The following is a 16,783-nucleotide window of genomic DNA, read 5'->3' as shown; positions in this document are numbered from 1 at the left end:
CTGCGCCTGCGTAAAAACACAGCGCAGAACAAACTTCTGTCCCTCCACAGGCCGACCCAGAAGCGCCGGTGAAGCAGCGCCACCTATCTGCCACACGCATTTATCATGAGTGATTCCCAAGGTGGGGTCCAAGGTGCCTCAAGGGTCAAGATAAGGTTTCCAGGAGGTCCCCAACATAATAGTGATTTATGTCACTTTATTTGTAGAACCGTAGACTGAAGAATTTCTGAGGTCACAGGTCCAAGTCAAAACAGAACACCCTCATGACACTAAATGAAATAATAAATACATTAAAAAAAATACAATATATACATTTAAATGTAATTATCTATCCAATTATATTTTTGGCGAAACAGTTTCCATTCTTAACATCTATAATATATCCTTCTCTAATGCCAAAAACTCTGAAAAAAATGGTACAGTAAGTCAAATTGCATCTAAGAAATGGAATCAGACATTACTTTCAATTTTAACAAATATGCAGCAAATTCCTGAACATATAACTCCCCAAAATCTACATTTCAGCACCATACAGCCCATAAGTAAACTGGGTCAATCAATATTACTGGCAAATCGGGAACAGGAGGTACAAAGTCCACTTAATTTACGAGTGAAACAACATTATGAATGAAACAACAACAGAAACCTGCTGCGATTATGAAATACCCACAGCCATAATACATTTAGTTATTGATTATTTCTTATAAAACAGTATTTTTTCCTAACCAGAAACCGTTTGGGCTGATTTGTACTGCAGAGTTTCACTGTCATGTTGCCAGCTTTAGAGGCACTCAGCTGAAGGTCAAATAAGCAGACTACTCTTTTTACTTTTGATTATTTGTGTTTCTTATTCAGTATTTCTTTTAACCTGTTAAACTACAGTTATACATGGAACAGGTAGGTGTAAACAGGTAGGTAAACTTGCTGTTTCTAACGAGTCTGGCGGTTTCAAGGAGAGTTATTGCATATTAGAGCTGTAGTTGATAAATGACATTGGCTAGTGCAGAGTAATCTGTCCCAGGAATAAATGCGATTTGTAACCCCCCACCAAAGTTAAAAGCCAGATGTTTGTGATGTATTACAGTGATAAAGGGGTTCAAGATCGTACATTAACATAGTGAGAAATCCCCATTTAATAATGTTATTATGACATTCACTAACAAAGATCGACAAAGCAGACACATGAGTATAAATCTGAATTTATTTAGTGTCTTAATAATTTAACAGTGTTGAAGAGTGGAGTTTGGTGCTTCTCTGTGCTGCACCACTATGACCTTACAGTATCTGCTGTAGTGATCTAAAGGCTGCCGTGCTCTTCATCTTTGGACACAGATAAACTACAGATTACAACGATCCAGGTCTGCCTCTGCCGCCCCGTTCGATCCATTGGGTCTCAGTCTTAGGCACACATAGCTTCATAAGTAGAGGCAGCATTCTTGAGTGGCCTCTGGGACATAAATTAGCAGCTCACATCAGTATTACATCAGTCTCTATGGAGACCGCAGCCTATGAGCTTAATAAGCAAACACTAAGGCCGACTAGGTGTACAATTCATACTCTCACATTGAATCTAGGCTATGCAGAACACAGACAGCTGAACACTGGAGCTGGTTATACTCTCATTATCCAGTCTGTGTACCAGGCAGGCGGTGACAGAGGTTAATCTGCAATAGCGCTGTAAGTCCCTCTGTGGCAGTTGCCTGCAATGAGATGAGGATGAAACTGGAAGTGTGTCTGTTTTGGTCCTGTGGCTGATTTGGTCTACGCTGCTGAAGATCCCTCCTGTTTCTCTTTGTAGACTCGCAGAATGGCCTCACACACAAATTGGAACTGACACTGAAACACAAAACACACAAAGAGTTACCAGCTGTTACACAACACTGAAAGGTTAGGACTGAATGTATTAAAGGAACTATTCAACAGTGACCTGATCCTGTTTGTAAAACCAAAAGCCTTATTCTACAATCATAAATGTTTACTGTTGTCCAAAAGCTATAAAAGAATACGCATGAGGCAACACTCACTAATAAACCAAATATGCTTTAATACACGTCTTAAAAATAGTCATCAGTGCAGTTTTTGTTTCTTTTCAAACCTTTTTACACTGAAATTGAAATATGTCAGTGACATATGAAAGGCCATATAGCCGTGCTGCAACATTTACTAAAGAAAAAGAATCTGCTCTGGAAGATTGTGGGATATGATAGAGAGCTCCAGCTGCTGAGTGGACCTTGTGGTGGGATTGAATTGTTAGGTGTGTATTTGTGAACTATTTTATTATATTTCCTTTTCAACAGTTTCACAGACAGGCTTATCATTTCCTTCAACACATGTCTCTTAACTTGAAGGTTTGTCCTCTGACTGAGCATGTTTTCCATCACTGTCAGGGATACAAACATATGAGGGGAAACCTGAGGAAGCATTCCATCAGCACAAAATCATCAGAGAGAAGAAGCCCAAGGGACTGGATCTTCTTTCAAAATACGCGGGATATTGGTAGCAGCAGTGGCCTAGAAGCAGGCTTATGACTGGAGGGCTGCCATATTCCCAGTGCTACCTCCTATCAAAGCCATGAGTAACACTTTCCTCTCCCTCGACAAATACCACTGAGGTGCCGCAGAGCACGGCTTCCAACCTCAGCGTGCAAATGATGAGCTTCTCCAGCTCATCAGCCATCAGCGTGAAAACTGTGGCAGCCAAGTGTGTGTGATTTAATGAAGGTTAAAGATGACAAGATCCCACAAATGACAAGAACTGGGATGTTGGCCATTCGAAAACTAATTTTGGTCACAGGGAGGTGAATTCTACTCTCCCTTATTAAAAGTATCTTTATAGGTATATAATAAGCCCCCAAATTTTTTCAAACACCCAGAAGCTTTAACTTTATTAAACCAAGCGTTCTGACCTTTCAAACAAATTGGACTGAGCTTAATCCAATATTAAAACAAAAATGATTTCACTATTTAAGATATAGCTGCATTTGAACAGCCTGTATTGAGCCAAGAGAAAATATATGACTATGATGTAGGACAAGGAAATGGTAAAACACCTCAAAGTAAAACTTGCTCACCCCCAAACTTTTTACATTATCTTTAAATCTTCTGTTGACTAAAGCTTTTTCAAAATAAACTACTTATATATGGTTACATCCACCCTTCTGTCAAGACTTTTTTACCTTACAGATATTCCTTTGTAGGAGACATATAGGTTGGATATGACAATTTAAAGCTTATACTATAACCAACCAGTCCTGGTTATTGCACTCATTTTAATGTTTTATCTGATTCAAATCCTCTCAATACACAGGGTAATGCATCATTTTAAATGAAGAATTGATTATGAGAGAGAACAATCACAGTTTTCTGTACCGTGGTCTGCACCATCATGGCCCGCTGATCCCTCACTGTTTTGACGATGTCCAGCGGAAACACCGGCCGACCCTCATCCAGCTGAGCTAGCGCCGTTTCCATGGTAATCAGAACACCTGTCCGTCCAATCCCAGCGCTGAAATTCAAAACAAACACGGCGTTGAGTGAACATTAGAGGCGTGCAGGCAGTGTTCATTAACAGTTTACCCTGTGTGTGTGTGTGTGTGTGTGTGTGTGTGTGTGTGTGTGTGTGTGTGTGTGTGTGTGTGTGTGTGTGTGTGTGTGTGTGTGTGTGTGTTACCTGCAGTGTACCATTAGTGGCTCTTCACCTTGCCTCCTCTCCCTGACCGAGCTGATGAACAGCAGGAAGTCTGAAGGGTCATCGGGTACGCCGTGGTCGGGCCACGCGACATACTGCAGGTGTGTGACTGCGCGTTCCTCACCCCGCTAACACACAGCAAAAAGAACGATAATATTTAAAGTCCTGTGTTTAAAATAGTAAACATTTAACCTTCAGGAAAAAGTAGATGTATTAATTTAGCTCTGTTTGTTGCATTGAGGTTTAGGAATCTCGTTTAAAAAGGGAAACCTGCTCATGACTCGAGTTTCAATGGTTAAAAAAAGCAGGTGAAAGTTGACCCATACAAATTGAGAAATGATCAGATAAAACATTTTCAAACCGATATCAAGGATACACTAAGATCATTCTGAAGATGCAGTAGCTGTGTATTTTACCCACATTAGACTAACTGTACAGCGCTACAGGCTTGCAACAAAATAAAAACGGTGTAGTGGAAAGACTGGGCAGGCGAGGAGCTCAAATCTGCACTTGAGAGCTGAGGTCAGGAAGTGAAGAGGGAAACAGAGAAAACGGCAGGATGGGGAACAGCTGAGTTTAGAGTTTATAATGGTCATGTGGCCTGTGACTCCACACAGGGATTAACTCTCTCCGCCAGAGGAACAGATGGGCCCACACAGCACTATCTCAGAGTGTATGTGTGTGCCTTTACACTTCATGCCTCTTTGAGCATTATTTGTTTATTTACCTGCTTGCCATGGAAGACAAAGTGGAAAACAGGTAGTGTAATCTGATTATCTCCCATATAAAGGGTTTTAGATCAGAGACACCTTCCAGAAATACCTTCCCGACCACACCTACGCACAGGTAACACATGCATTCCCACACACTCATTCAGACCTAGCCTTCCACACAAAGGGGACTGTATGTTGGCTGAGGATATTTTGCTGCCTGTGGGGAGATCTGTTATGTGACATATGGCACAAATATGGCACATGTCACTGCAAACATACAAACAGATCTGTGCAACCATGGTCATGTTTTGCTCATTTTCCATGTGGATATGAGAGCAGGTGTTAACTTTGCTACTAGGGTTGCAACCAATTATTTTCAGAATTGATTCATAAAAAAGAAAAGCATTATTATTATTATTACATCATAATATCCCAGAGTTAAAGGTCCTGTTTTTTTAGGGTTTAACATTTTTAATCCCTAAACAAACTATTGCCCTGTGACCATTGAGAGCCGTCTTCGGTGTCCCTCTAGACCCCGACGTAGACTGGAGCTAACTATCACGTTTGCCTCCTCACTCTCCAGATGCCTAATTGTACTTAAATGGAAAGATGCACACCCACGCTAACCCGACGTTTACTCACTGGATCAGAGATGACAGATGTACTCCTTTTTTTTCTAAGTGAGAGGGAAATAAAATACTCATTAAAGGGGCTGCACAAAGGTTTTTAATAAAGTATGAAATCCTTTTTTAAACCATGTTAAGGAGAAAATCCAATTATTGGCTTTTCTGTGGGACATGCTTCCTTAATACAGCCCTCTCTGCCCTTGAAAGCTCTGCTCTCATGCTTTTTTTTTCAAGAACAAATCCAGTTACCTACCAGTTTTTCCTATAATCATCTAGTATCTTTCTTATTTTAGTTTCTTTTTATTGTATGTTTTCCTTTTCAATATCAGTAAGTGTATTCCGTTTTTCTGTCTTATTTTTTATATGTCCCTGAATATATCACAGTATTGTAGTCTTTGTTAAAAGGGAAACCTATGTATCTAAGCAAAAGTACAATCCCCCAAAATATGGAACTTATTATAATGTTAAGACAATGTGAGGGACAGGCAGCAAATGTATTAATTGGAGAAGCTTAAACAAGAGATTTGGTTGGTTAAAAATTACTTAAACAACTAGTCAGTTAATGTTCTGTTGATCTGCTAATCATTGCAGATCTATTTGCTACTGTACCTTTGTGTGTGTCAGTGTGAACTGCCGTGTTACATACGCCAGGTTACACTCCTCAGAGTGACACTTCACTCGCATCTGCCCATAATCCTTCACTTCCGGCGGATGCGGCCAGTACTGGTGGCACTTGGTCTGCAAACGTATGACATTGGCGACAAATTACATTACATGTGACATGAGTCATCAGTCAGTATACAATTTACTGCTGCTGCTGCTGCTACATGAGCTGCACTCTGCTCTCATCAAATCAAACTCATATTCAAGAGCGCTGCATGAACCGCCCGGCAGTTAGAGGAACAAAAGCAATTCATCAGGGGCAGGATGAGAACTGATTTTGTGTGTGTGTGTGTGTGTGTGTGTGTGTGTGTGTGTGTGTGTGTGTGTGTGTGTGTGTGTGTGTGTGTGTGTGTGTGTGTGTGTGTGCGTGTGTGTACGTATGCGTATGCCTGTGATTGTAAGTGGGGAGAAACTCAGGGCACTTGACAAATATCAGGAAATTATGAATTAATGGAAGCATCTGGTTACCAAGCAACACCAGACAGAGACATCTTCATTCAGCAGGACCTTGATAACTCGCTGTCTCTGTGTGGAAGAGTCTTCATCTCTCATTGGCATCCTGTTCACACTTTACAATTAGCTATTCTCTGCACTGTAAAACCCTGTAATTACTCGCCAATTTAATATTTTTGTGTGTGTAAATATCACAGATGAACCTTGTGATTACAATAATCATGTAACAGGACTCGGTAGGCTGCAGTAATCACTGCGATTATGCCTCGCTAATATCGAGCCGTGTAATTTAAAGTGTTTCCCTTTCTGTTTACTCATTTTCATTCCTGTGTAAATGAAGCTGTTTACAGTAAAAAGCATGTATACCCGTCCCCTCTCGGTGAGAGTTGTTAGCATGATGATGGTGTGTGTCTGTTGCTCCCAAACAGTCTGCCAAAAGTGAGTGCAGGTCTGTGGCAGTGGACCCTGAGCTGCGACATAACGTAAGCACACACCAGACTCTGGGGGCGCCACCTACGAGACAGACAAATAAACACACACAGATGCAAACACTACACAGAGGATGAGTTTACATTAAATGTCAGACAGGGACAAGACACTCAGTTTCACATCAGCGATGCGCACCGTGATGTGGCTGGCGTTGATGTAGTCCTCCTGGCCCTGTAGCACAACTCTGGTGGTATCGTCTGAAAGGAGAGCGGGACGTGAGGGTCATAACAGAGCAGACGACGCACCGCAGGCTCGACCAATTAAATTTCATGATGTGCGATAGCGGTGAGCTCAAGATCACGGTAGGAAGGTAGCACAGACACACAGAAAGTCCGAGCAATCAGTACTTACAAGGTAGAACATCCTTATATCGATTCTTGTCCATGTTCTCAGGGAGCCGAGCACAGTTTAGTGTCAGACCGGGCTTCCTCCTGTATAAATTCTACAAATAACAAGCATTAACATGAGTGTAAACACATAGACACATACATAAATAAAATATACAAATTCCAGGCCAGTTCCGCCATCTGTCCCAAAAAATCAACACTTAAAAGGCTCAAAATAACTGAGTGGGTCAAACTAAATCCTGCTTAAAATGCAGACCTGCGGCCCTGCGTATAAATATCCATTCGCAGTTCAGCTGCATTTGAAATACCTCAAAATGGAAACACAGCGTGCCAGATTGTATTCCTCTCTCCAGCTGCCTCATCGACTCCTCCAGAGTTGTGACCCGCTCCGAAGGGCCAGGTGAGGGCCGGTCTCCCTGTGATTGGCAGGTGAGCGTGAGGGCAGGGGGTAACTGCAGCAGGGGTGCAACCCGGCCAGGACCTGAAAACCAAGGACGGTTCAAGGCTTTAATAAATATTCATAGAAACATGGCAGATAGTGTGCAGACTTCTATCACATGCTGCTTCAGCAGTTATGTCTGTCTATTGCAGACACACACACACACACACACACACACACACACACACACACACACACACACACACACACACACACACACACACACACACACACACACACACACACACACACACACACCTTTACGTCTGATGAGCAAGGCCAGCTCTCTGGAGTGTGACTCTCTGCTGGCTTTTATGAACATGACAACCTGATCGTGTGTGTGTTCAGAAATGTCTCGACCGTTGATGAGCACCACCAGGTCTCCCTCCAGGAGTTTAGGCTCACATCGACCTGCCTACAAACAACAAAGTCATTAAAGAAGCTGACATCACACCACACGCGGATCTGAAGCTACCTCTATATCTGGGCTTATTAATTTATGCAGATATATGAGGATTTTTGTCAGCAAACAAGAAAACACAGACATGACCAACTAGGTTTGAGGTACACAGTGTCCTCAGTACAGAGTTTGTCCACCAGAGATCATTTCAGGGAGATTTTTCAACTGTAAAATGTATCGCTCATTAATTAGCTTGGTAACGATGAAAATATATAAGAAATGAAAGAATCTGAATCCAGATATTTAGTTTGTTTTGATTTTATATTTTCTCTAAATGACCACCGACCAAACCCGGATAACTGTATCGGCCCCCAACATTCCACACGCTAACGTGGGCTTTTTAAATCTTTATTATTAATTAATCTGCGTCTGAACTAATCGACCAATTGTCAGAATTTATGTTCACATCATATACATAAATATAACTCACAATAGCCTTTTCTTTTTTCTAGCAAGCGACCAATTATTACAGCTCTTATTCAAAATCTGTCATCATGAGTCCATAGTTTGACTGATATTTCATCATTAAGGAATTGTGACACCACCTGGAGACACCAGGCCGCCAAAACACAAACACGTCTGTTTCGCTCTTACCGGAGAGTCAGGTTTTACGTGGGAAATTGCTAGAGGCATCTTTTGATCCACTCCACCCTAGGAGGAGTTGGGAAATAAAATGTAGCAAAAGAGTGAAGGAGTTACAACACACAAATGATGAGAGTAAACACAAATAAACATTGCCTTGTGTGGCGAGTATAAGAAAGAGACTCACTTTAACATTGAAGCCAAACTTGCCGTTATGATCCGGGGCGATGCATATCAGCATCAAGTCACCGTCGCCGAGAGCGCCCTGCGTCACACAAGACCTCAGAATGAATGCTCACAGGGATAGATGAACAGTCACAAAGTTGATGATGAGATAACGAACCTTATTGTAGTGTTGTGAGCTGTGGTCTGCATCGTCCTCTCCTATACTGCCATCAATATGCATCAAAGCCTCATCATGGCCAGGACCGCTGAAAGAGAGGAAATTAAGACATTTAGAGAGTAACAGATAACGTGGATGTGATAATAATACAACTTCTTCTTCTAATTCATCCTTTGGTTATAATAAATATTTTCACAAACCACAGTACTGTATGTGCATGACTTATTTTCTATACAGTAAAAGCTGTACTGAAGGTTAACTTGTGTATTACAGTTTGATTCTATTATTTCCTGATATATTTCTATTAGTTTTTAACTGTTGCTTTAAGGTTTCATTGTGTTTTGAAGGGCAGCAATAAATACATACATAAATGATTGTATTTCTTGAACACTAAATGTTAATGTCCCACTTTTGTATTATGTTAGCTGTAATTTAGTCCTTCAATAGTGTGTATTTGTCAGATAGTTTACATATGTTTTCTTCACTTTTATATTTTCACTTGTTTAGTTCTGTTTTCACTTCTATTTTGAGACGTTTTTATAGTATAATGATTTATTTTCTACTCTTTCAATTATGGGCAATACTTGTTTTATCGGTGCTGCAACAAAAATGTGATAAAGTATATCTTATCTTGTATCACTTTTGGTATTCTTAAACATTACTCTATACAGAATGAAACCTTTTCTATCTTTCCAAACATCCAGATTTCAAATTGATACAGAGGGCTGTTTCTTTTGAGTTCTACGATCCACCATGAATTTGAAAACAGAGCCTAAGAAGTAGACGGACACTTCTGCTGTAACTGATACTCACTGATGCGGTGAAGAGTCTCCCTCGCTGCCCTTGCTGCTGCTCACAGACGCCCTGTATGTGTAGAAGACGTCCTCCCCCTCAGACATGTCTTTCATGTCATTGGTCAGTTCGACCGAGGATGGGCGAGGCTTGCGGATGCCGTGACGAACTCGAGGACTTCGCCTGCCGGAGAGACGTACAGGCAAAACATTCGAATCAAATACCACAATATGAGATCAGAGGAAAAAAAGAGGCTGGATAATTCCTGCAATTCGTACCAGTTGGGGGTGTTTGGGGGCGATCTAGAGGGCAGACTCTTGGTCTCGAGGTGATCTGATGAAATTGACCTCCGCAGGATGGGGTTCCACACCATTCCCCCCACCACCCTCTGGCACACTGGGCCGCTGCAAATTAGGAATGAAAATAAAGAACACGTTTGAAGTATTTATCTCGCGAATGAACATGTGAATATACTGTGTGTACAGGTACAGGCTTACCTCTCAGTCTTAGTGTTACCGAGGCCCAGGTGTTGTGTGATTAGGTTTTTGTAGGCCTGAACTGTACTGTTGTTGTTTCTGGGGCTCCTGGCGGTCCGGTTGGAGCTGAAGAAGGAGTGATGATCCACACAGGACCCCCACAGGTTCTTACAGGTCTTGGGACAGGGCAGAATCAGAGACACCTCACAGTCCTGCGTCTCCCCCTAAAACATACAGAGGTTTTTTAACCATGCTTTATATTGTTGTAGTTCTTCACAAATCCAATATTCAAGGTTACGTCTCTCACTTCAGATGCTGCTCAGGTTGCAGCAAATAAAAAACGGCCTCTTCTGATATTTTTCTATGAATGATTTATTATTTGTCACACATAAACACACACAGAGATCACATGCCAAAAGTGTGTGTGTATGAATCATTCAGTCAGTACTATATTCACATCTACTGCATGTAGACCATGTAGTAGTCAAATTTGTGAAATTCAGTTGAAGCTATAGGCACAACAATCAATTGTGCTGACTCCAGAATTTCAATAGATTTACAAGTAAAGAGTGTAGAGCAATTCAATGAAACAGTTTGTTCAAAGCAGACCTTTTTCAATATTTAAGAACAACTAAATCACACAGTGACTCACGTGTTTACGTTTCAGATGAATAAGAAAGCGTTTCCTCTTGAATGAAATCTTGATGATATTCCCCCTATATGTGAAGAATGCAATTGGTTTGTAGGGAAATGGAAAAAATACCGGAACAAGATATGTAATTAGCGTCATTATCACTCACCAAGGGAAGAAACTGGAGCAAATCATATTACAGAATATTGCAACACCACTGGAGGCCAAACCCACCCGCAAAGGGGCGTCGTTAGTGTCCTGAAACAGAAAGACGAGGGAATGACGGAAAGAGTCAAACATGAGAGGAACATAAAGGACGCAGATGAAGGAAGACACATGAAGTGTATCATTAAAGTTTAAAGGGTTAGTTTGGATGTTTTGAAGTGGGGTTGTATAAGGTACTTATCTATAGTCAGTGTATTAATATTGTATACAGCGGTTGCCAACCCCCAAGATTGGAGAAACAGACAAAGAGGCAAAGCAAGGATGTGGACAGAGAGAAGCAGCAAAACACATTTTAGCCACCTCATAATATCAATATCAGTTTAATGTACGTTGTAGCGGCAAAACTCCCTATGAGTTCTGCCGCTGAGAGGGTTAGGGTCACTTGCTCTTTGCTGTACCTCACTATATTGACGGGAAAATACTACACAACACATAACACAAACACTAACCAATGGAGGCGATGGACCAGCATAAGTGAAATGTACTGCACTGTGTCGTGCCAATGGAATATAGAGGCTTTGAAGAGAGCCTAGATAACTGTCTGAAGGCAAGGTATTTTCACTGGAAATCTCCCAAACATCTAAACTGCCTTGCTGTCACTTGCTGCTATTGTGTCTGCTTTCCGAAACTAAGAAGGGAGTTGCCTACCGCCACTTTCTGCGAATCACTGACTATGGATAAGTATCTGATACAACCCCTCTTAAGGAAATATCCAAACCATCCCCTTAAGCGAGGGAAATCACTCCACCATTGCAGCATGCAGCTCCACTCCATATAACTCCAGCGTCCGTGCTGTGTTGAGGAAACACAGCTCTGCCTCGCTCTGCTTCAGCCCCCTGAGGAACACACACACACACACACACACACACACACACACAGACACACACACACACACACACACACACACACACACACACACACACACACACACACACACACACACACACACACACACACACACACACACACACACACACACACACACACACACACACACAGTCACATACAACTTCAGGAACCAAATGCACAACAAACCGGTTGTTTGTTGTTGGTAACTAGATGTAATAAAACTGTTTGAATTACTTGTGCTGTGGATGCAGATCCTCCACTTTTGACAGGAAGTCTTCATCCTGCTCAGGAAGGAAGAAGCACCTGGAGAGGTAACCAGGGTGCCGAGACGGACAGTGATCCCCCATCTCCGCTGCAGGTGACAGAAAGAGATGCTGCACGTTATGAGTAACATTTATGATCATTATTATCATTTTGCTCATGGATATGAAGCTGTTTTATGATAAACAATTTATTATTCATATCATTTCCTTAAAGCCAATTTAAGATTGAACCAAAAAGTTATAAATGAGAAAATATATGATTTAATCGTCAGGTTTAGCATCAAGTTGTGCAACATCGCAGTTTTATGCTGTGTTTATCACACAAGTTGGCGAACGCAATCTATTTTACAGCCCTTCATCTGGGGTGCTGTCAGAGGGCTGCTGCTTATTGAGAGCCCCCTCAACTAATTACTCACTCAACTATTATGAAGTCATTAATCAGAAGAGATAGGACTTACACTGTACGGCGTACGAGGCCAACACTACAGCTGCACTCAGCGGGCACCGCAACCTGCAATCATACTTCATGATTAAACATTGAAAGAACTAAACACAAACTGTGCACAGAGGGGGGGCGGGTGATTAATTTGGTGAGTTACTAACCGTCCTTCTCTAATGTCACTCCGGATCTGGAGGAAGTAAAGGTGCCTGCAGGGGTGAGACAAGAGGAATTTAACCAACTCGCACGCTCATTTTAAAACACAACCATGGTAAAAAAGGGAATTTCTGATACATACGACTTCCAGATCAATTCATATTCATACATTCCTGCAACAAAAAACACACACACACACACACACACACACACACACACACACACACACACACACACACACACACACACACACACACAAACCTCGTCTGTTCATGCTGCAGAGAGTTGGGATCAGAGATGAAGAATCGTACTCTGAAGTTCAGATAAAAGGGAGATGCAAGACCTGCAGAGAAATGGAATATATATCTATAGTTGCAAATTCATCTTAATCCATGTATTAAAATATCTGAAAACAAATGTGTTATAATGTGTTTATCCAGTAAAGTTATTTCAGGTACAGACTGTGAATTCTCTGAACAAACCAAATACCTTTTATCTGCTTCTTCAAGGGCTTCTCAGGCTCCAGCCATCTCTGAGAGAAAGAAATTCATTAAGTATAATGGCTAACCAGGGCTAAAAAAAGCATTTATGTAAGCATACCCTGTGGTTATTATCGTCTAAACAGCAAGTGCAATACATTACAATCCGAGCTCCAATGAGCAGCAGATGAACAGTGAGCTCACAGGAGAGTGTGTGTTGGCTGTGACCGAGGCGATAGCTGTGCTGGATTCTCTGATCTGCAGACTGAAGAGCTGCCTCTCTTGCAGGCCCAGGTGGCTGCATACCAGGTCCAACAGAACAACACCTTCATCCTGCTTCTGAAAGATGGAAACAACAAACACACACTGAAATCAGCCAACATTTTGAGTTGCATAACCCGGGTGCTTATTTGTACAAGTGAATAAAACATGCCATATGTCTGAGTAGTGCTTAACGTATGGATAAAGACAGTTTCTTTTAATATTTGAGTGTCTGTGGTTATTTTAAATATTTAAAATGGTTGTAACACAGAAAATAACAATTAATAATGGATATAACTAGGTGAAAATAAGGTGTCCATCTGCAGCACAACACTCTGTAGTTTAACTATTCATCACTCTGAGGGATACCCGCAGCTCATCTGATTTTTCTCCATGTTTTTTTGTTACCGGAAGCACATTCACATCCGATGAGCACCATGTTGACTGTAAACGGCGGTGAACAGTGAGTTCTTGCAGGATTGAAAAACAATCATTTAAAATGTGTGTGGACACAACACAGGTTTGAAGATCGAGTTCAGAAAGGCTGTCGAATATCTTTCATTGAAAATCTGTACATCTGTACAATCTGTGTGAGTGTTTGTATACTGATGCGTTTGACATGATATGTAGATGATGTTAAGGCTCCTTAAGTGTGACAAGCTCTGTAAACTGCAGGTTGTGAGTGTGTGTCCTTCAAACCAAGGTCACATGATAAATAAGAGATGAGGATCAATGAGAATAGGAAAGAGTATTCAGTCACTGTATCTTGCACTGACGCTATGATCGTTAGCAGAGCACAAAGATGGATAGGAGCAACATATGATCTCCTCAGCGACAGACAGGAAACAGTGTGCGTATGTCTGATTCAGTGTGTGTGTGTGTGTGTGTGTGTGTGTGTGTGTGTGTGTGTGTGTGTGTGTGTGTGTGTGTGTGTGTGTGTGTGTTACGCACGCTGACTCTGAAGGTTTCGATAGTGCCGTCCAGCAGCTGAACCAGGCAAAGCAGGTCCAGTTTTGGCATGTCTGTTACCACGGTAACTCTGCCTCCCTTTCAAGACAAAAACCCTGCCCTGGGCTCGTCACTGAGTGGGGACCTGGAAACACACACACACACAAACACACACACACAACCACAGAAACAGATCAGATGTTTCCAGGCTGTTGTCTTCCGATGAAAGAGCGATGACATTGTGTGGTGAGTAATATATGTGCTGGATGGAGCATCAGGCTGCAGTGAGTAATGCAGCGTGAATGCAAAGGAGTGACTGTGTGTGTATGAGTGTGTGTTTTTGTATGTGTCTGTAAGTAACTCCTAATTATTTGGCCTGGGTCTGAACATGTCCCTTCCCTCTCCCTGCTGCTCTCCCTCAGCTTTTCTCCGCCTTTCGCAGGCAGCTGAATGATAAGAATGTTAAACATTTTCAGAGTTGAACACGCCCATCTACACTATGACTGATCTCAGTGGCAACAGCAGCAGTAGCAAAAACACACATACATACATGCACCAACAATGCATGCACAAAGTCAATAACTTAACCACCTTTGAGAAAACTTAGATGTGTCTGTCTTTGCATATATATGCATGCAAGCGTTTGTACGTACATTTGTCCTGTCTTTGTTTCCAGGTGAATGATTAATGGATCCAGGGCCTGTCTCTCTGATTCTGAAAGGACACACAGTGTTTGAGTTAATGTTTGATCACAGTGACACACACTGAATATATTAAAGAGAGCTGCAGGTCCCAGTTTGGTGACTTGTTTTCCACAATCACTCCTCACAGACAGGCCTCTAATTAACTTACAAGTTAATGTTAATTTAAAAGCATGTGGATATGAATTCACTTGGTGTTTTAGATCTTGCATTTATTTCTTTTATGTTGAGGTCTGTGCCTACATGACAGCTACAGACGATTAATTACGGTTTTCTTGCTTTTTAATGCGTTAAACATACATTTTCTGCACAGCCTAAGTTAAAGGTACACATAGGATACAAAACGCTGATGGCCTCTCTTGCTTTCCCAGACGTAAACATACCAATGAATAAACAAGGCCGTTATTTATGTTGTCAGACTGTCGATACTGAACTCTGCTATGACCTCGCTGTACTTTGAACCACAGCAGCGACAAGAAGCCTGTTGACAACCTGAAGTTTTCTACAGCTACACCCAGAAGGAGGAACTCTTCTATAACAAACTTTCCTCCTACCACCGCGATCCTCGTAAATAACTAGAACTTCGAACTAAGTTTTTGGGAAGATAATGTTTAAAATACAAACAAAGTTTTGTGTACCTCAGTTGTCCTGCTGCAGAGACGGATTATATTCCTCAAACTGTCCACTGTACAGACGTCGAGACCGTCGCAAGAGCCAGGTATAGTTAGGTAAATATCCGGGACAAGTTTCTCATCCCTGTCTGGGCTGACTCCGCGCGCCCCGCCCCTTCACCGCGCGCGCTCCCTGTGTGATGCGTATGAATGCGCGCTCTAGGGGGCGCGCGCAGAGTTTAGGAAATACTGTACAGGGCATGACTGATCATTACAAGCTGAATATATTTTTGTTAAGGACTGTTGATTATTACAAAAAAATATATTTTAGGGTTTCAAGTTTTAGTTCTTCAAGGTACTTTTACTTATTGTTATTATAAAGGTTGGACTAGTTATACACCTTATACAGAGGTTAGAAAGCACAGAGTGTAGGAATACTCTGTTATAAGTAAAAGTCCTTTATTCAAAATGTTACTCAAGTAAAAGTACAAAAGTATTAGCATCAAAATATATTAATACTTTTACCAAAACTAAAAGTACTCATTATGCAAATAGGACCATTTCAGAATAATATATTATATGTTAGTTATGATGATTGATGCATTAATGTGTTTATCAAAGCTGGTAAATGTGCTGCTAATTGTACTTACTTTGTATGCTGCATATGGGTATGAGTTTTACTCCAGGTGTACTAAAGTCTTATTTAAGTGTTGTTTATAATTCACGTTATTAATCCAAATGTGTAACTGGTATGAAATAAATGAAGGGGAGTAAAAGTACAATATTTAACTATGAATTGTAGTTAGGTAGAAGTATAAAGTAAAAAATGTAAATACTCAAGTTAAGTACAAGTCTCTCAAAATTGTACTTAAGTACTTTACTTGGGTAAATCTACTTAGTTACGCCACTGATATAATCAAAAAACCGTCATGTTCATTTTCCATCGATCAACACTATTGAATAAACTGTTCAGTTGCTGTTCTATTCAAAGTTTTAATAAAGACTCCTTGGTTAGTTTGGTAAAGTAAGAAAGATCTGGTCAGATTTAATCTTGACGGATCAATAACTAATAAACAAAATGTTTGGGTTGACCCATAGTTAAATAAAGTAGACCTTAACTTAATTTCAAGTCAAAAGAAGCCATACATTA

The 16,783-nt window shown here is 41.1% G+C and overlaps 1 protein-coding gene across 4 annotated transcripts; it reads right to left on the bottom strand.

The window, feature by feature from the left end:
* Positions 1–1,183: 1,183 nt before the first annotated feature.
* Positions 1,184–15,833, bottom strand: ptpn3 (protein tyrosine phosphatase non-receptor type 3). Of its 4 annotated transcripts, none has more exons than XR_010165431.1 (27): positions 15,661–15,833; positions 14,975–15,035; positions 14,325–14,466; positions 13,317–13,451; positions 13,123–13,165; positions 12,895–12,976; positions 12,642–12,686; positions 12,497–12,549; positions 12,010–12,127; positions 11,675–11,762; positions 10,871–10,959; positions 10,723–10,786; positions 10,092–10,294; positions 9,873–9,998; positions 9,616–9,777; positions 8,803–8,890; positions 8,647–8,724; positions 8,472–8,528; positions 7,676–7,832; positions 7,287–7,459; positions 6,983–7,073; positions 6,767–6,828; positions 6,509–6,655; positions 5,636–5,764; positions 3,681–3,815; positions 3,369–3,504; positions 1,184–1,836 (listed from the first exon to the last, which is right to left on the bottom strand). XR_010165431.1 is itself a non-coding variant. In XM_063878917.1 (27 exons), exons 3-27 carry the CDS (start codon positions 14,391–14,393, stop codon positions 1,762–1,764), a joined length of 2,616 nt encoding a protein of 871 aa, XP_063734987.1. In that variant the 5' UTR covers positions 14,394–14,466; positions 14,975–15,035; positions 15,661–15,833; the 3' UTR covers positions 1,184–1,761. The 4 variants fall into 4 exon arrangements, 2 of the variants coding, with proteins under 2 accessions (XP_063734987.1, XP_063734988.1); XM_063878917.1 differs by having other exon boundaries at positions 3,670–3,815; XM_063878918.1 differs by lacking the exon at positions 14,975–15,035 and having other exon boundaries at positions 3,670–3,815; positions 15,661–15,786.
* Positions 15,834–16,783: the final 950 nt, after the last annotated feature.

The sequence above is a fragment of the Eleginops maclovinus genome, chromosome 3, assembly GCF_036324505.1.
Source record: "Eleginops maclovinus isolate JMC-PN-2008 ecotype Puerto Natales chromosome 3, JC_Emac_rtc_rv5, whole genome shotgun sequence".
In the NCBI taxonomy this organism is placed as follows: Eukaryota; Metazoa; Chordata; class Actinopteri; order Perciformes; family Eleginopidae; genus Eleginops; species Eleginops maclovinus.
The sequence above is the reverse complement of the archived record's forward strand: the minus strand, read 5'-3'. Positions and strand labels throughout refer to the sequence as shown.